Raw genomic sequence first — 20528 nt, 5'->3', positions numbered from 1 at the left:
GCTCTGACTAAAACATCCTCCAGAAGCACAGAGCACGTCTTCTGACATGTCCATTTCCAGCCCTGGCTTAGCCAGCTTTTGTACTGCGGCTGCTGGGAAATGAGCAGTAAAGGATCAACACAAAGCAGCATAAATCAGAAATTGCTCTGGTCTGTTTGCATCTCCATAATCCTAAAACACTAACATGGCACAGAGCTTACTGGTATTTCCTTTCTTCTCCTAATAGGAAACAGAAAAAATGTAAAATACACAATATTTTGAAGAGTTTGAATGGGCTCTGAGGGTTCTGTGTATGAAGCTGAGTCTTCTAAGTAGAAACATCATCTTCGGTCACATTCAGATTCACTTCTAAGTCCACTGTCTTGCTCTTTCAGCATCATTAACAATTCATTCAGTCAATGAAAAGGGCTCAGAAAACCAGCAGTTTAGAGACCTTTGCAGTACACCAAACCTCTGTACAGTCTCACTGTTTCACTGAAGCACCTCAATGTTCACCACACAGGGAGAGATTCTTGGAGAGATTTTTTTCCAGGAGCTGCTACCAAAAGATGTTATTGCACTGTTGTTTGAATAGCTGTACAAAGACTCCTGCAGGCCAGGCATCAGCTGCCTTAAGGTGCATTATGTTTTCTATTATGTATGGCATATGTAGATGTACATAAAGATACATGTCTCACTCCTGCATCAAGGGACACTACCCAAATCCAAACAGAAAGTCTCTTTCACACTGAAATCCACAGATGAACCAAGAGATTTAATGTGATACCTGTGCAGCTATTTAGAGGGGAGGACACAAACTCACAAACTCTTTCAATAGAAAGAGGAAGAAAAAGTGAGAAAAAGAGGTTATATATTCTTCTTGCTTTTACTTCCCAAATGTATTCATCATCCCAAGAAAGAAATAAAAAAAGCAACAAGATTGTTTCCTTATAATTTCAAATGCTATATAATCTTATATGTTTTTCTTATCTTTTCTAGAATAAGTAATTTTCTGGGGCCATTTGAATAAGTTTGCTTGAATTGGAAAAAAAACCAAACAGAAAATAAAAACAGCCAACAAAAAAGAAATACAAAAAACTAATGTACCATGAAGAAAATCATAGTATCTTTAATGGATAATCAGACTGCCTGAATAAACTACACAATATACTTTCACTAGAATACTGACGGTTGAGAATATTAATAACACTCACAAAGATTAATAATTCTTAAGTCCAAAAACTCGAAATCAAAATTCCAGAAATCACTTTCTAGTGGAAAAGTATTGCTTCTATCAGAGTATCATTCTGCACCAAGAAACCTTTGGGTTATTTTGGATTTGAACAAAAGAGAACAAAGCAGCCTGAAAACAGATATATTAGAAGTCACTGTGGTATCTGAGATGGAAAGTAATATGAACTAAATTCTTTATTAGCAAATGAATTACAAAGGTGGACTGTGTTAAATCAGCAGATGAAGTACAGAGATAAAGAAACAATGGCAGCATTCTCTGATTGTGACATTATGTATGAAAGATGTTGGCAATCCTAAAATGTCTCTCCTTAATGGGTCAGAGTCGTTGGTATTGTATTTTATTATTACAAAACACAGTCACAGCAACACCAGGACCTTTCAATTCAAGGAACAAAAGGAAGCAACAGGACTCAGTAGTGAATAGTTCTATGAAGGAATTGTTTGTATTTTGGATTTGAAATGAAAACAGTTCATAGGAAGCAGTTTCAGGGAGGGTTCTGAAGTTTTTAGTTTAAGGGTCTGATCAACAGGGATCAGGTTCCAAGCAAATGTACATCACAGTTTTCACAGAAATTTACTCTTATCGTCACTTTATAGCCAAATTGAGGCTCAGATAACAAAAAACAATGACCCATCAATAAAACCCTCAGAATTTTCATAGAAAACAGCTGTAAAAACAGGAGACCAGACTGCACAGCAGACATCTATATGGGAAATTAGAAAATGGGAGGCAAACCTTACAAATGCCACCAGTGTGCAGCCTAGTGCCACAGCCCGTTGGAGCCGGGGCTGCAGAGCAGAGCAGCTCTGTGCCAGCCAGGCCAGAGAGGCAGGGCTGGAAGCTGCCCAGGAGCTGCTCCTGCCATCAGTCCTGGGCAGGGCTGGAAGCTGCCCAGAGCTGCTCCTGCCATCAGTCCCGGGCAGGGCTGGAAGCTGCCCAGAGCTGCTCCTGCCATCAGTCCCGGGCAGGGCTGGAAGCTGCCCAGAGCTGCTCCTGCCATCAGTCCCGGGCGGAAGCGCCGAGCTGCTCCTGCCACACCGGCAGGGCTGGAAGCTGCCCAGAGCTGCTCCTGCCATCAGTCCCGGGCAGGGCTGGAAAGCTGCTCCTGCCATCAGCTGGGAGGCAGCTGCGAAGGAGCAGAGCAGAGCCCCCTGACGACTGCGCTGTCCCACATTTGAGACACTGCTGGCTCTCGGCCCATCTCACAACCAGGGCAGCACAAATCTATTTATATAAACACTTGCCTCTGTTTCACTGTGTCAACTGTGGCTTATTTAAACAAGAGCTCAGAGATCAGTACACAGATAAATTCATAAAATAATTTGAGGTTCTTAAATAATGAAGACATGAGAACCACAAAAGACATGAGAACTGTAGACCAGGGAGCAAAGCAGTCCATTAGTAACTTGAGTATTTCCAACTGCAAATGTTTTAAATGTTTTGGTTTTACTTGTATTTTTCCTGTGAATTCCCTGCTGCAGAGTTTAAATACAAACAAACAAAAAAGCAATCGTGAAAAAAAAAAAAAGTGGTTAGGAGTCATAGGAGAAGGTAGTGAAGCACCTCCCTTTTGGGAGATGGTTTCTATATGGCTTTTTTATCTGTTTCATCAGAAGTAAATCCCTGGCTGTTGAGAACTCGAGGCAGTGACTACAGAGAGACCCCTCCATGGGGAGGCCCCAGAATCATGAAAGGGATGGCACAGGAGGGGCACAGCGACCAGGCTGGGAGGGGACAGGCCAGGCTACCCACAGCCAGAACTGCAGGACAGCATCAGGTACAAGTCAAAAAATGCAAAATAAAAAGGGTGGAGGCATGGATATGGACTCACTGGGCAGGGGTTGATTGAAGTCCAAGGGCCTGCAGGTGATAGGCACCCTGTGCCACCTCATTTAGGGATCAAAAATTAGAGACATGCAAGTCCTCCCAAAACCCCATACTGAGATTTTATAAAGTAACAGTGTCTCCTGATCAGGCCCATCCTCTAACATCTAAAGGTGAAGAAAATACATTAAAACTAAACCAGGCAACTTGGGCACACAACTAATAAACAGTTTGTTGCCAATTGTGTGAAAAAGACACAAGATTTTGAGAAGACAATGTTATAATAGTTGGCAATAAAACATACAATTATGGTTAAGAAATACAATTCTGGTGTTGATGTTAAAACTTATTGTTAGAAAAGAAGGGCTGTTTTAGTCCTATAAAATTTATAAAGTACCCTTTCCATGTAAGTAAGCACAGGTGGTTAATAGGTTAACAGGCAGGACAAAATTTATAAAGACAATTAGTTCAAGATAAGATCTGAGAACCAGAGCAAACCACAAATCCGCAGAGCAGTAGAAAATGGAGCAAATCAATAATTATTTTCAGTAACAGAGCATGAGCAGAAGAAATAATAAACTGCTCAAATTAGGTCCCCATCTAACCAGTACATCTAATGCACATGGAGCCAAAGAGTTACGTGCCACCAAAGGCAACAGGCTTTGGTGGTGTCTCTTTTAGAGAAACACCCCACCAATCACCCTTTTGCCTTGTCCTCACTTGTTTTCATACATTACTCACTGAGCATGAGTAATGCCATGAGCATTCAGAGAGAAATTAATGTTTCCTTTTTGCAAAACTTGTACTTGATATAGAACATGACAAATGCGGGATTTAAGTGCACAGATTAATTCCCCAGGCATCAGAAAAACTGATGAAGCAAACAAGGATTGCTTTGCTGGGATGGTACATGAGTAAAATAAGGCAGAAACTGCTTTGAGTGATTGTGGCTCCTTGGAGATACTCAAGGTATGGCATCTTTGCTAAAATGTAAATGATTTTTTTGGCTGAAAGAGTCCCAGGCAGTTGCAGTCAGCCATAAAAGAACTTATCAAGAACAGAAGTGTCAGAATAATTGACTGTTGATAAAAAGAAAGCTAGAAATAATTAAAAGCTAGCAGAACTGGCAGACAGTGGTTTATAAAAGTTAAAAACATTACCAAATTCTAGTATGAAATCTAGTATGAAATTTAAACTTTTTAAAAGAATGATTATTGATAAATATTTTTTAAATCAGTAACAGACAGTCTGAATGGGATTCAGTTCGATATTATGATATTTCATTGGGAGCTCTGAAAATTCTTTCACTTGTTATATGACTCTGGCACTGAAATTCTGGTATTATTCCAAATGTCCCCCTTTCTCTTCCATCATTCTCTAAGCAAAGACTGAACCATGTATGTACCCAGCTTTGACCAAATCATGAACTTTAATCAGGGTCATATCCAATGCCAGTTAATTGGTTGTGAGAATCTTTTGCAAATAAAATTGCCAGGGATAATGAAATGGGGGAAAGCGGAGGAAAATGAAATCCTTTTATGTGATTATCTACAGTTTTGCTTGGTTACCTCCATTATAATTAATCAGAACCATAGAAATTGTTAAATTTTTGGGATCTATTTCATACTAGAAAATACTAGAACATCAATATTTTGAGGCCTTCAGCCTTCAGACCTCAGTGAATATTCCTGTGCTCGTCATAAAGTGTTTAGGATCACACATCTAATGGATATTTAGAATACAAATCACTTAACTAGACACAAGTATTACTGTGCTGAACTAGAAAGAATAGAGTGCAAAACTGTCCAAAGAAACATTTCTCCATGGTGACTTACTCTTTAAAATTAAGGATGACATTCATTCCTCTGCAAAGGAACAACTTTTGTGCACTAGAGATAATGTGGTGTACAAAAATGCCTTGCAAATGATAGAAAAACTTCAATGCAAGAGAAGCATGTTTGGCGGCCCAGGAACATTGCCTGTCCATCCTCAGCACAGGAGCAGCCATCCTTGGCAGAGGGTGGGGGGAAGTTTCTAAGTCCATATAAATATTAAAAATGCCTTATTAACTGTATCATATTCCTAGGAATTTCCAAGAACCCTCTTGTCTATCACCCTACCATGTTCTTGGTATCGCCTTAGAAAACAAAACAAAAAGCAATAAAAAGCCTTTGCAGCACATTACTGAAATGCCCAGACAATGGTGAACCTCATGAACATCCCAACATTCTCATATTCTGTCTCTCTTCAACCAGCTGACACAAAAGAATTTACTCTCATGGACTAAGACTTGGCTACTAATACAGCTACACATGACACTATGGCAGCTTTAAAGGAGACCCAAAATGTGTTCACCACACATCACACATTTATGTAACCTATGGAATTAACAGAAAGAAAAATAAGGGAATACTGAGAATAGGGGAATGGAATGCGGGAGACATTACCCACATATGTATTTATATAGGTAAATATATATTCATCAGACAGACTGTGATTGGGTGATAATTTAGAAATTCAGAACTAAAGATTAGTCCCAACTGATTGTATATAATCTTCAAGTACACAAGAGTGCAAAACCAACTTTAAAGTGTCTCTTAATTAAGCATTAAAATTTCCATTTGAATGCACTGCGATACTTAAGACAGTAAGTTTGAAAAAGTCACACAATTTTAAGTATATGATGTGCAAAACTTCCTCACTCACCTTTCGAAAACAGTTTCAAAAGGTGAAAGTGTTCTGAACAAACTTTAAAAGACCAAACAACAACCCCAAACTGTTATCTACAACACTGTAAATTCTCTAGAAGGAATGGACAGTATAACAAACACAGCTCTATCACCAGCTCTTTTACCACAGCATAGCAGAAAAGTTGGTCATCAGGCTTGGTTTAATGAAAACAGATGGTTCCCATGGGGGGAAAATAAAATTAACAGGGGAATGAAAACACAGCTGCACTTGAACTAAAATTAAAAAGCCACAAAGGAAAAATTCAGCAACAAAAGCCTGATAAGTGACTTCGTGGCAGCTTTTGAGGGTGGGGAAAGAAAAAAGAAAAAAAGGTGGAAGCTGCAGCCAGGCCAGTTCCCAGGTTATTTTTCTTAGAACTGGTTGAAATTCTACAGAAAGTAGATGAAAGGAGAAACAATATTTTAATCTGTAATAACATATTGCAAAATTAATGATCAAAGGCTAGCATAGAATATAAATGATATAAAAATTAGTTTAGTTGGACAAAATAACTGCTGAGTCCTCAGCAATTGTTATTTCTTATACTGCTAAAGCAACTGATCAGAATATTTCTAGTAGTGAAAAGGTCTCTCTGCTTCACATAGAATTCTTTTGATCAAGCAGGTTTTAGTGAGGCAAATTTTAAGGGACTCTTATTATCAGGTTTCCATTGATACATGTCTTTAGTAGTAAGAAATAAGTGTCAGTGTAGTTTATGCAAAATTTGATTAACTGGTGATCTAGGCTCTGATTTTGGTAACTCTTACCTTTGCAATAATGAAAGGGTTTGTAATAACAGAGTTCTGATTTTGTTCTCATAAATCTTCCTCATTTTATTTCTCTTATCTCATTTGTACGAGTTTGGAAAGTTCTTCAAGCCTTGCAGCATTTTTCTGCAATCAGCTAAAGCCAAAATAATTTCCTAAGTGGACCTAAATCACAGCATTCTCTATCAGACCAGAAAAAGGAACCAGGAAGAGTTTAATTATTTACTCACTGTATATATAGCTTCCCTGCAGTTAAATCTCAAGCCTCTTGAGGCTTACATTGTATTTTCTTTCTTTGCAGGGAGGGCATTTTGCCCATTTTTTTTAACTTTTCACTGAGGGAACATTTTGCTGCAGAAGAAAGCCAAGAGAGGACTTGCAGAGCCCTATACCAAGGACATGTTTCCTTATGTCAGCCCAAGCCTTGCACTGACACATGTCCCTCAAACACAACACAGCAGCAAGCCCCCACTCATTCTCCAGCCCCTCAGGACAGCCAGATGGGAAAACTGGTGCTGCCAGGTCTTCCAGGAACACAAGCAATGACCTGAAATATGCACCGTTGGTTCCTGCTGCTTGCATCAACATCTGGCCACAAATTCAGCCCTAATCTACCTCAGACAGCTGTTATGTCTGGCGATCACAAACAGTTCACAAATACACTCCAGGCAGGACACGAAAGTGGACTGCTTTTTGGAGAAAACCCAAATTAAAGCTCCACCAAGGAGAATAAGCAGAGGAAAGGAACATCGAGGCTGTGTGAGACACTGATTGGTTTTGGCACTGCTTGAGAGTGCAGAAGCTCAAAGGTGGTGAGGAAAGAATGCAGTCACCGAGTCACTAAAAATTTAGAACCTATGAAAGGAATGAGTCTCTGCTTACCAAGAGCAACAGCCCAGATTCTCAGCTGACTGGCAAATTAGCAGTGAGAGGTGTGAAGAGACTGGGACAAGAAACAGGGAGTGAGAAGAAAGGAGAAAGGCTGGTTAACCACCTCGGCTGGATGGACACACAGCAGAGACCTCTTTTACTGCTTCAGTGCTGTGAAGCTCCTACACTTCTGCCCCTGTTTGTTTCCTCAATCACCAGGAGGTGATTTGAGTTTAATAGTATAATTTGATATGCCCAGTTTCTATGGTGAAAGAAATGGTGCAACCAATTACTCTTAGGCAACCTCAAGGTTTCTGCAGCCACAGACAATACACAAGCCTTCAGTCATTTATGCTTGGAGATAAAATCACTTCAAAATTATTAGATTAAAACCAAAAGGATTAAAAATACACATTAAACAAACAAAAAAGCACCAGAGGAAAAAAAAATCTGTGTCCTAGATACCTGCGTTCTTCTGTACCTGATCAGGCTACCTTTGTGCCTTCTGGCAAGGGATGACCAAGATGACCTTGGTATTATTTGCCCATCTCGATGTCTATGATTGTACTATTTTCCCTTTAACAGTATGAGTGAAAGGTGCTGTGATGCTGTTCAATAAGCCAGCAGACACTGCCTGCAGAATGCATCCTCCTGATGCAGCTGTGGGAACCACAAAAGACTTTTAATGTCAGACAGCCAAAGAACACTGTGAAGTGTGGTACCAACAAGGATGACCACAAATACTTCAAACCAACCAGCAAGGTGAAAAAGCAAAGGCAACTGGCCTCTCATCTATTTCCTTTAAGTAGTTCACAAACTATTAAATACATAACCACCTTCTAAAACACACCAGTTTCTTTATTCTGGCACATGGAATTCATATGTTTCTTTATTTTGGCACATGGAAGGAATGAGGTAAGGGTGACTGATGAAGTCTCTCAGCAGCTTCAAATTCTGACCAGTGTTGATAGCACTGCAGACCACAACATCTGCAACGTGAGCTGTATCACTGGGCAGAGAAGCTTTTTGCTGCAATGCATCTCAGTTCTTGCAGAAGGATGACTTGCCTACTATTCTAGTAATGTGCCTATACATCTTTGTCCAAGACTGTGCCAACAAATAATAGTCGTATTTAGATGGGAAATATTAAACCCTGAAGTTGAACATTTCTTTTCTTACATGTTTTTTAATAAACTGCTGAAAAATTTTCTTCATTATGTGCTCATCCCTAATAGAAACAGAACAGGAACTCCAAGCATAATCATCCCACCCGCCAGTCTGTCATTAATTTAATAAACTTTAGAAAAGAAAAACAACTCACTATCCCAAGAGAGGTATTTTTGCAGTTGCTTTCACAAAGAATATGTCCTTGTCTTTACCTACAGAATGCAAGTAAGTATCGTGATATTTAAAGTAATGACAAAATTGTATTACCTTTACGACTAATCCCTTCGAGTCAACCAACCAAATTCTTTTGATAGCTGCATCTTTGGATAGCCCTTCTTTTTCCATAGCCATAAGAATGAGGTTTGCTATCCCCAATGCAGCCTGAAGGAAAAAGAAGAAAAGTAGAGTACAAAACAAGAAATGAAAGAAATCCCCTGCTCACATGTTTCATTTACCTACTATTTTAGATAAGTTTTCTAATTTTAATAAACAGTAATATGGAATCATTATTTTTTCATAAAATAAACCTAATGAACTGTAGCTACCATTTGGTAATTAGAAACCATAACACAGAAGAAGAGCATAGATAAATCTTAAATCATGTAGATAAATCGTAGCATAGATGAATCTTCAGATGGCTCTTAGAGTGTGGAGAGCACAATAAATGTTGAGGCTGGAAACTAGAAAATGCTAGAACTAACATTTGTTCCACATAATGATAGTTCCAGCCCTGGAAGTGTGCCAGGTTGGACAGCAACCTGGGCTAGTGGAAGGTTCCCTGCCCATGACAGTAGGGGTCAAACTAGATGATCTTTAAGGTCCCTTCCAATCCAAACCATTCTATCAGTCTATGATATTCATCTCAGAATACATGAAATATTTTTTCTTCTTTGAAATTTTTGTAATTTAAACTAAAGGAAATAACAGTCTGCACACCAGAAAGTAAAACACAAGAGCTTTTGCTCTTATCTTTTTCTAAGATGTCCATCAGAAAGGTAAGCCTCCTTTTACCTACTATTCATGTGTTTTGTAACTCTAGACTTGGCTGTGTTCCCAGTCAAAGCAGGAAAAAGAAAAACATATCAATCTTTTGCTGAAACGTTTTTCATTCTTACTGGATTTTATAATATTTCATCCAACAGATTAAATGCCGTACAGGTACAGATTGAAAACCAGGCAACAAAACAAGCCAACAAACTGGCCAATATTTCTGATTACAGACCTATACATGTATTTTTTAGGGTTGGTTCTGTTTCTTGTTCTTTATCACTGATTTTCACTGAGAACCAAGTGAGATTTTCCTTTTTTTGCTATGAAATAATTAGTTTTATTAAGGAACAGCTCCTGCAGCAGGGGTGATAGCTACCATTACCTCTTGGCATCAAGAGCCACACTAAAACTATTGACAAAAAAATAAACATCAGACCATTAATTCATCTGGTTGTTGAACATGGAAGAAAACCAGGGGAAGGAACTCCAGAAAGATGGATAGTCTTGATGCAGTAAGGTGATGACATGGCAGATATGGATACAAGCCACTTTGAAAACTGCAGACATAGCACCAAATATTTAATGAAATTAAAGAAGCCAGTATGGGGTTATAGGCTTCATATAAGAGATGACAAGCCACACTGTAGATAAGTACAGCCTGCACTTGTGTGTCAGCAGCTTAGAAATTAATACTCAAAAATTAGTATTAAAAAATAGTGTGCATAAAGATCTTCAGAAATCAATGACCTTAATATACAGAATACTGAAAAACTATATTCAATGCAAAAAAAAATCAAAAGGGCACTTCTTACTAAATAATGCTGACTTGGGTAAATACGTTAAATTTACTTTCTCTGCTGTATTTCCTCATCTTTCAAAAAATGTTTTGCTTGGTTATATCAAGAGCAGTTCAATAATTTACAGTGGAAGAGCTAAAACTTAAAGTTCTAAAAAGAGAGCAGATCTCCTAACAATGTCTTATGAAAAAGACAAGGCTTCACCAGATGATCAGAGCTTTTTCTGTAAATTTACATTTGAACTACATTTCAGCAGGTGTTAGTAATTATTCTACTTATTTAATCGTCTTGTTTATTGGACACATGTAACTCAAGTAAATATTAATAAAACTCTTCATAGTACAATTTCCCCAATGTATAAAAATACCTACCTCTCCAGCTCCCTGGAACAACACTGTGTGATCTGACAATTTGTTCTTGGTGATACGCAGAGCTGCAAGAAGACCTGCAACAGCAACAGATGCAGTTCCTGAAATTAAAAAAAAAAAAGAGAGAATATATCTGGTTATTCTTAAAATAATTACGAAACTTTACATTTTAAGTAATACCACAGCATCTTTTGGCTAAATGATACAAATACTGAGGTTAGTAACAAACAGTTGAGTGGAGTTAGAGTTTGCTCTACTTCATTCTTACAAAAGTTAAATGTAAGTGAGAATATCATCAGAGTAACACTAAATAAAATAGACTGATTCTATGGATAGGTATAATGGCTAGGTCATTCAAACTCTTGTAAAATATTCTAGTTATGACTTTTTTAGAACAAAGGGTGCGAGAGTCCAGAGAGAAATATTTTTAAGAAATCCAGATACTGAAAATTAAGTTACTGGTTTCATTCTTCAAATAGATATACTTCAAGTACAGTAAAATATACGGCTAAAATAAAACTTAATTTCTCATGGGGAGGTTGGCAGAGTAGAATATCAAACTGAACATTTACAGAGAAGCTAAACCAGCTGAAAGAATAAGGTCACCTTATTTAAGACTTCAGCCCACTGAGACAGGAGTTTCAGTTCAGTATCTTCTAAACATTTGGAGGTACCTTTCAAATCTATCTTTGAGTAATGCCACACACAGGGAAAAAGGCTAACATTTAGTTTTATGATTCAGCCTGGGGAGGTCTTTTTTCTCCAAATCATAACCCCAGGAAAAAAGATACCTGTCTGTCTTTGAATGGAGAAATTTTGGTCCTCATTGTGAGAAACAGCTATTAATAAAAAGTAGAGCAAAAAAAGAATTCAACCAGGCATCTAACTCAAACTTGTGCACAGTGGCAGAGTAAATCTAACCTCTCTGTGATTGCTGACATATCTTTGTCTAACTTGTCCTTAAGGTCTTCTTTCAAATACGCTTATATCTCCTCAGCAAGCTATTCCAGTGCTTAACTGTACTCTAGGTTGAAAATTTCAAATCTAAACGTTTCTTTTCTTTTTCTGTTTCTTTTCAGCCTCTTTTCTACCACTGGAAAGCCTGTTACCTTGCAAAAAGTAATTTATTACATTTGAAGACTGATAGTGTTCCAATCAGCTTTGCTTATCTGGAACAATACCAATTCTCCCACTCTTTCAGAAAGTTAAATTTTATTAACTTGAACCACTGCACCCAAATTGATACATTGCCCTGCAGGTGAATTGTCAGCACTGCTGAGTCAAGCTGTCAGCCTCTGTCGTGCTCAAGGAAGTAGTGTTTGGTCACCAGGACCTCACATCTGGCTCTTCTGATTGAACGACTGAAGGTGACTCCTTCTCCCCAGAGAAGACTACTGGAAGGGGAAGACTTTCTTTCATGTGTTTGTGACTTCATGCAACAAGTCTGTATTTTTCACAAATTATTGTCATCACTAAAACATAAGGTAGCCCGCAAAAAAAAAATCAGACTCTATTATTACTGCAAGAAACTTGGATCCCATGGATGGGAATATAGTGGACAGGAATATAGCAGTGGGGTAAATAATACCTCCAGCAAAGTTCTGGATTTAGAGGAGATTCTGACGAACCAATTGCAGACAGCACTGATTTCTCTAGGACTGAAAAAGCTGTCCAGATGCTAACAATTAGGTACTGAAAGTCAAAACACGGGTTTCAACTGTCTTTGAAGATTTATAATGCCTATCTGATTCAGAGAGAGCTGGACCACAGGGACATGAACACAGGCCCTGCAATGTCCAGTTCCAGGAATAAGAAGTGAATTCTTCCCTTTCTGGGCAGCAGCTGTCACTGACTGACTCAAGGAAATCAAAGATGAGGCCATTAATTATTTTGAGAAGCCTGCAAGAACTTGCAAGAAGGAGATCTGCTGGCTCCTACAAGTCTGTTCCTGATCACCACTGCCCTATCTGCAATTGCCTACAAGCCACACAGCTGAGGGGAGAATTCATATTGCTACTGATTTTTCCTTCATAAAAAGTGTGAAATGGGTATGACCAGCCTGACAAAAGCACTTGGCCCAGAATCTGCCTATTGGACAGTTGCTCTCAATAAGCAGCTCCTCTAAATTTGTTATTCACAAGTCTATTTTCTCAGAAACAAGGTGAATTTTAAAGCTGAGATAGCAGTAATCCCCACATTAAACTCCATGAGATGCTCAAAACAGGCATTCATACTTCAGGCACACAGACCATTGATTGTCAAATATATGTAGCTAAAACTACAGGACCTAAAAGAACAGAAGTAGTAAAAAGCCTGGTACTAGCTTCTTTGTATTGTACTTTTGTTCAATGACATCATTTGGGTGTTGAAGGCTGGGTTTGAATCTGTGGTTTGGAGGTAAGATCATCTAAGTTTCAAGAATGGTTACTTTTTCAAAAAATAAAAGGTAATGCTTCATAAAATTTAAGAACACATTTTAAAGTTAGAAAGTCACTTTTTGAAGCAAATCCACTAAAACAGTTTGAAGCAAATCCAAAAAAACATGTGTCTTCAGAACTATGTTTGTTACGTGCTTTTGATTATAACTTTTCACTTCAATCATCAGAAATACAGGACACCTTGTTCTCAGCCTACTTAATGATTCGACCATACAAATCTGGCATTTTTTACTTCTTTAGTCATTTTTATGACTTGTTCTGTCCCTGATTTCTAAATAAAAAAATCTTAAAATTGGTTCCTCTGAACCATGGCTTTGGGAACAATAACCATCAGGCTGAGACACTTCCACCTCACAGTCTCCCAGAACTAGCTTGTTTCTTTCCCAGATGAAATTAGTCTTCCTCAGGCAAGTGCCAAGCTGGCAAAGACCAAAAATGGCAAAAAAGAGAGTGTGCTTTCAGTTTCCCTTGGTACTCTACCAAACAATCCTCATAACCAGCAAGAAAAAAATCCCATGGTCTCATTGGATGCCAAATTCTTTCTCCTATTTTATTTTACACAGCTGTGCTTGCAGGGGAGGAGGAGAGAGCCTACATAACACAGCTTATTCCTAGGACCATCAGTCCAGTCTCCTGAAGAGGAAAGCTGAGCTGGAGCACTGTAAGATCCCTGTCTTCCTTGAAATTGTGGTCACCACAGCACCCTGCCTCCATCAGAGGAGTTCTCAGAGAGCCATGAAAGCTGCTCGTCAAGCTGTTTTGTGGTGACAGAGTCAAAATGAAACACCAGAGATTTATAACAAATGAGAATGCTGGGATACCACTGATCTTCATGGCTGATGTACTGTTGCTAAGCTTGTTAGCCAGAAAAATGGACTGTCATTAAGTATTACCAGTTGGGATATTTTTACGAAATTTGTCACTACATGATCTTTTGCTTTAAGGAAAAAAATAGAAGATATATGAAACATAAATAAAATCCTGCACTGAATGTCAATACATTTTGCATTGAATATTTGCATAGGATGTGAGCTACTGTTACCTGTATATTCATCATGAGGGTGATTCAGAACAAAGCTTATAACAGCAATAGATAAAAGGTTAAATACAACTTTTCTCTCAAATCACGATTTGCACAGAATTGCTCTAAAAACGGTGTTTAGAAGTATTCCACACCAATTTTATTCAGCCTTTTGACTCTGAAAGGAATAATAAGTCAGTTTATTAGATTACTGAACCCACTATCACTGCTGCTGGCAGTGGCTGTCATCACTCCTCGTCAGCAGCTTCCCTTATTCCTTCCTACTGAAGGGGGGCACCAGCAGACTGAATAGCAGATCTGTTTAACCGGAACTGCTCTGACTAACACCATGACCTTACATTTCACCCTGAATACTGGCTCAAGGTTTTGAAATTAATCAAAATGCAATTCACATCCATCTGCCAAGGCAGATGCAAACCACTTTTTGTGGATATCATGAAGCACAAACAGAATTTTATCGCTTTTCTGACTGTCATCGCTGTAGGAAGTGGAGAATCAGCTTGGCCAGAGCACAGGTTAAATCCCTTGTGTGCAGGATAAGATAGCCATTGTTCAAGGATATGATTTTCAAAACCCATTCTATTCTCCACAGGTTTCTAGAAGATTAATCAAAGCAAATCTAACAAAGGATATTTTCCTAAAGCAGCGTCAACTGCTGCAACAGCAAATATTTCGTTATAGTTTTTTAGGAAGGTAAGTCACGTCTTGTTATAAACACAATAGATGTGAAATATCAAGGTACGCTATTCTATACCAACTCTTCATTTTCTGTGCAAGATTCTTTAGCGTTGTTACAGTAAACTGCACAACTGAGCATGAATATGTTAAAGGAAATCCATAGCCTTTTGGAGTTGACACACTATAAATGCTTGGGAGCACAGACTACCTTTTCAGCAGATATAATTGAACAAAAGAAGTGGGAGGAGAAAGCCCCAAATTGTGAGGAGTTAGAACTTAATTTATATTGGATGTAATTTAATTTAAATTAGTGAGAAAGGGCTTATTGCACTGAAGCCTTTGTTCATTATTTAAAGTTTCAAAAAGTAAAACTTGTAATCAAATGTTAGTAGTTCCTTTATGTAATTTTACCTATCTCATTTTAAAAAGCTAGCAAACAATAGGAGGGGAGAACTTTCTGCAGCACATCCAAAAACCTGAGGTATTCATTCTGGACTAAAAGATTAGGAAGTGGTAAAAGTAAAATTCATATTTCTCAATACACAGCATAATAGAAATCACAGGTTAACATTGCCAGCCATCCAAATAACACTTCATATTGTGCCAGGGAAAAAAATCCATTCCCATCTCCTATACATACAGGATAAAAGGAGAGTAAAGATCCTATGGAAAAGGTGAGATCTCAGTTGCTAGTGAAGCAAATGCTACAGCTGTGGGTAGTTGAACAGGCCCTTCTTTTAAGAGATGGGAGCTCCTTTTTCTTGCCGTGAATGGGCTTCTCAAAGCTGCATGTGCACACTGCCCTGCTCTGCAGCAGGCAGTGAAAAGAGGGAAAAGGCTGTAGGAAAGGAGAAATGTAGCCTGTCTAAACCACCAACCATTTGGAATATTTGGAAAAGGATATAGAGTCCCAGCAGCACAGGATGGCTGAGGCTGGGAGGGCGTTTAGTGTGACTATCTGCTCAAGCAAGCAGGGCCACCTGGAGCTGGCTGCCCTGAACATGGGGAGAATGGATTTCTCTTTTAAACCCATAATGAGCAAAAAGAGAAACAGAGGAATACTTGTACATACATGAGCTTGTGTATACACATGGAAAATTACACAAAAGCTACAGTAGAGTATTTACTTGAAAGCATACTGATTTCAATGTAAATTTATCACTGAGTAACAAAGAGGTGATATCCTGAATATACCAAAAGAAAAATACACACCACGTAACCCCACAACATATGTCTTAATAGGATTTCTTAAAACCTATTTTATTTTTTAAATTATTTCATTTTAAAAATCTCAGCATGTTTCACTTGAAAGTCAATGCCTCTGAAAGTAAAGCATGTGTCTATGAAAGAAGTTTTCTACTGTTTGCATATCTTATCAGAATTTGAGATATATGATATAAATATCTGAGCTATTATATGTCATTCCACTCTGCATTTTTCAAAATCCCAGTCAGAGAAAGAACTGGAAGCCCCATGCCCATCACAACTGTAACAACAAATACAAAATCTTCTCTAGAATTTGATTTCAAGAACTGAAATTTCCAGGTACAAAATGTATAAATTTTTATATTAATGTTAAAAGAATTGAATCTTGAAAAGGACAATGTTTGTAACACAGAAATTCTGATCTCTGAGAATAGCACTGATTTAACATTTCATTAGTCACAACACAACTTCCAGGTATAATTGTCCTGGTTATTCAAACGGCAGTCTGCTGAACACTTAACACACATTTTAAATAAAATCAAAATACAAAATGAAATAATTATGTTAAGTTATATGTGGTCTACATTTTTTACTTTATGTCTCCTTCTTTTCATAAAATGTTGATGCAATCAAACAACACAGCTGTTCAAAACTAATGACATCTAAGGTCATGATGGATACTGAAGTTAATTCCAATCCAGTGCAATCTCTCTGTGTAAATATTTTTATTGGCATAAAATACAGGTCCTGTGTCCATTGTGGGAGAAAGCACTGCAATTCTGGGCACAGTGCAGCTACAAGAACTGTAACTCCAGTACTACAGAGCAGAGAAACAGTTATTTTATGTAGATTGTGTTATACTACAGAAGTTTGTCATTGTCAATGAGACAATTTTTAAGTACAGAAGGGGGAAAAAAGGCCCAAAAATTCTAGTAATTGAAATAATTGACCTACATAGAGGCAGCAAGGCTAGAGAACTTTATGCCACTATTTGAAATGTATCCATGTCAGCGGTGACTGCAACCAGTGACCACGTGATAAGCACCAAAGACCCACAGAAAAAAGGCACGTCTCTTAAGACATGCAAACATGCCTTAAGCCACTGACTATGCCCAAGTAGCAAAAACTCCTTCAACAGACCCACCAAAGTCAAAATGGTGTGCAAAGGGAGCACTATGGCACCCTGGGTTTGTGAAGGGCAGGAAGGTGCGGCCCAAGCCAATCCCACCCACAAGCAGGATTTCAGCACTGCCTTGTAACTAGGACTTTGGTTTTAGCAGATCTTAAGAGACTTGTTCAACCTCCCTGCAGCAGGGATGCAAACTGGTTCGTTTCTTTAAAGAAATTTATGAACTGTGAATCCCAAGCCTGCTTCCATCAAGGGCGGTCACACAGAGAACATCTCTCATCTCGACAAACAGCTTTGTTTGGCAACACAGGTCCCAGGGGTCCATTCCCAGGAAGGGGTTGGAAAGAAAAAAACATCACATATCATATCTTTTAGAAAATTCCACCCTCTCCTTATGACACCTCCTTCCTAAATATACTGGAGATGAGCAAAGCTAGCAATCTGACCTAATTCTAAATGTTGTGAAGTTTGCCATTACAAAATTAATTCATATTTCTCCCATATGGGAAATTATGATCAAATCCCCCCTCAGTTTTGGAAAAGGTTCTCTAATACCTAAAACCAGATAAAAGTATTTGTTTTAAATCAAAGGCTTACTCTGATTTTCATTTCCAATAATCTGTCTCAGTATTTCAGAGAGAGAGGAAAAAAAAGCACCAGGCTGATTTGTGGTTAGAAAAAAACCAGATTGGAATCCAAGGGAAAAAGTGAGTATTTTCTCCCTAAGGAAACACTGCTATTGTGTTTGTAAGATATTTTGAAAATACAGATATAGAGAAATTATTACAATTTCAGAGGGAAGAAATTCACCACCTATCCAAAACCAAAGATGCTTTCTAAAATGCTAAAGTACAAAGAACTTTATTATTCCAATACAGATTTATACCATTTGGTCAGAATCCTGTTCACCTTTTTCTCAATTGCTTGTGTACAGAGAGGTAATGTAGAAAAAGTTACAAAGCCCTCTCCAGAGTAAAGGATGTGACCATACTGTAGCAGGGATTGGGACTGTTTCCAGAAATTCTTAATTATGTCTATAGGTGATCCTTAATGGTCAATCTTTAGTGGTTTTCTGTGCCCAGTGTTTTGGCAGACTTTTTCCAAATGTTCTGCAATTGTCAGTTAGGGGCAGGCTGACCCTGTGTAAACAGCTGTGAGCTGAGAGAGGACAACTGCATTTGTCCAAGTCAGTACTTGCAGACAGGTATATGCAGCTTGCCATGTTTTCCCTATCTATTTTAGTGACTGTCAAAAATCAGGATCATATATTAGGGTATTCTTTAGACTTGAGATACTGAAAGGTCATCATTGCATCACTAAGATATATAGAGATCCTTTCTCTGGATATCTTATATAGAGAAAGAAATCCTCAAGTTTTTCTATGAAAGATATTAAACATTTCTATTAAAGATATTAAACATTTCTTTTGATCTTAAAGTAGCTTTCTCTTGAAAAATATTAGTACTAGGAGAAACTATGTTTAAAATACCATGTAAGCATTATCTTCAGAAGATGATGGCAAATTAGATGCAGTGTTACATTTCTTTGTTTTTATTGGCTTGGCACAACTTGTCAGCTTTACTGTTGTAGAAAACACAACCTGCATACAGAGAAAGCCACTCTTTCAAGTAGCCTGGAAAAAGTCACGCTATTTATAATGTGAAAATCTCAAAGGATTGATAAAGAAGTTAGCACCATCCATTCTCATTATAGTTGCTAGGTGAAAGATCCTTAGGGTTTATAAAGCTGGAAGAGGAAGAGTGATGAAAGATCAATGGGCTGTTATTCTACTTCCACACTACAGGAGAAGATGACATGCTATGAAAAAAAAAAAGTTACTGAAGGTAACTAGGGATATGATGATAAATGACAGAGACCCGAAATAAATGCAGCCACTTTTACCCCTTGGAAGCTACACAGATATTAAGGATGGAGATCACCCAAAAGTCACAGGCATTGTTTGTGAAAATATCAAAGGCCTCATAAGCACAAATTAGATTGCAGAAAACAAATTAAAAGGCTGTACTTCTAAGGAAGGCTGATAGCTGCTACAACAGCTGAGACAAAAGCCAAAGGGATACCTTCCAACACTTCTGAATGTCAAGACGCTTCCTTCCAAGGCGCAGGAGAGAGAATTAAATGGTTTGAAAATGCAAATACACAAAAGGCCTTGTCAAGTAAGTTTACCCATAGTTTTGCTTTTGCTGAAAAACTCCCACTTCTCTGAAACCATATTCTACTTCAGTATCTTTCTGATTTGGATTAAGGACCTTCATCCTGCAAGGAAAGGGAATTCCCTGTGGAAACCAGGCCTCAAAACAACCAGGGAAATTTACAGATGCTGTTTGGCCTGCTATAATGAAGTGCTATAGCCATGGCTACACTCAGACCCTTCAGGGTAGGAAGCACCATGCTTCTAACAAAAGGAAATGACATTTTGTAATTAGTTTATTTCCCATCTGGGAGGTTGTCCTCCATAATCTGTTTCAGATGCAGAAGTAGAACTCAACCAGGCTTATAACAGTAACAAGGTTCATGTGGATAGTCAAATCCCTAACACCAGAAAGACAAGGACTATTTGAATCCACTGCCATGCACTCAGTCACTGAAATATGACTTAGGTCCCAAGCATGACTCAATAAGGACTTCTGGAAAACTCCAGCTCCAAACAGTTGGCTTAAAGTGTCACTGAAAGCCATGAGAAATGAAGACAGGTTAACTTCCATTTTTGATGAGTCACTGCTGCGACCTTCATATACCCAAGGAAACACCAGGGATAAGAAGTAGCTGGATACCCAGGGCCCTCTCTGGATACCTCCCTCCAGCAGCTCATCTGACTTCAGACTGCTCTCAAGGATGGAAGCCACTGCCCTAGAGAAAGTTATTTTTCAGTGCTCTTTTCCTGACCAGATGTAAGGCAACCTGAGTAGTAGCATACACCACTTCAGCCCTACTTGTCTTTCTTCTTGGGAGGGAGGGACAAGATGCCTGTTTAGATTGAGCACTGGGGAAACCCCGTTGTTGACATTTCCCACCCTAGATATCTTCCTTTTTCCAGCTCATTCCACAAATTATTCAGATGGGAAAAAGAGTCAAGAGGATCATTTCCACCTAATACTGAGTGAGACTGTGAGGAAAATTACATTAATATTTAAATGAGTTGTCAGCTTAAGAACTGAAAAACAGTTTGACATTTATCAATCCAGTTGCATGGAGGAACAGTGGAGCAGTTGTCACCGAAGTGACAAAAAGCCAAGGAAGTACAGTCCAGGTTTGAGCTTTGACATT

At 38.4% G+C, this 20528-nt stretch overlaps 1 protein-coding gene across 2 annotated transcripts in view; it reads right to left on the bottom strand.

Moving 5' to 3' along the window:
- ME1 (malic enzyme 1) overlaps nucleotides 1–20528 on the bottom strand; it is a 156801-nt gene that overhangs the window by 15760 nt on the left and 120513 nt on the right. For both annotated transcript variants that reach the window (XM_030944389.1, XM_030944390.1), the window contains exons 8-9: nucleotides 10751–10848; nucleotides 8860–8973 (exon numbers count right to left, since the gene is read on the bottom strand). In XM_030944389.1, coding sequence (XP_030800249.1) covers nucleotides 8860–8973; nucleotides 10751–10848 — 212 coding nt within the window. The remainder of the gene's footprint in view (nucleotides 1–8859; nucleotides 8974–10750; nucleotides 10849–20528) is intronic.

This window comes from Camarhynchus parvulus, chromosome 3 (genome assembly GCF_901933205.1).
Source record: "Camarhynchus parvulus chromosome 3, STF_HiC, whole genome shotgun sequence".
In the NCBI taxonomy this organism is placed as follows: domain Eukaryota; kingdom Metazoa; phylum Chordata; class Aves; order Passeriformes; family Thraupidae; genus Camarhynchus; species Camarhynchus parvulus.
The sequence above is the reverse complement of the archived record's forward strand: the minus strand, read 5'-3'. Positions and strand labels throughout refer to the sequence as shown.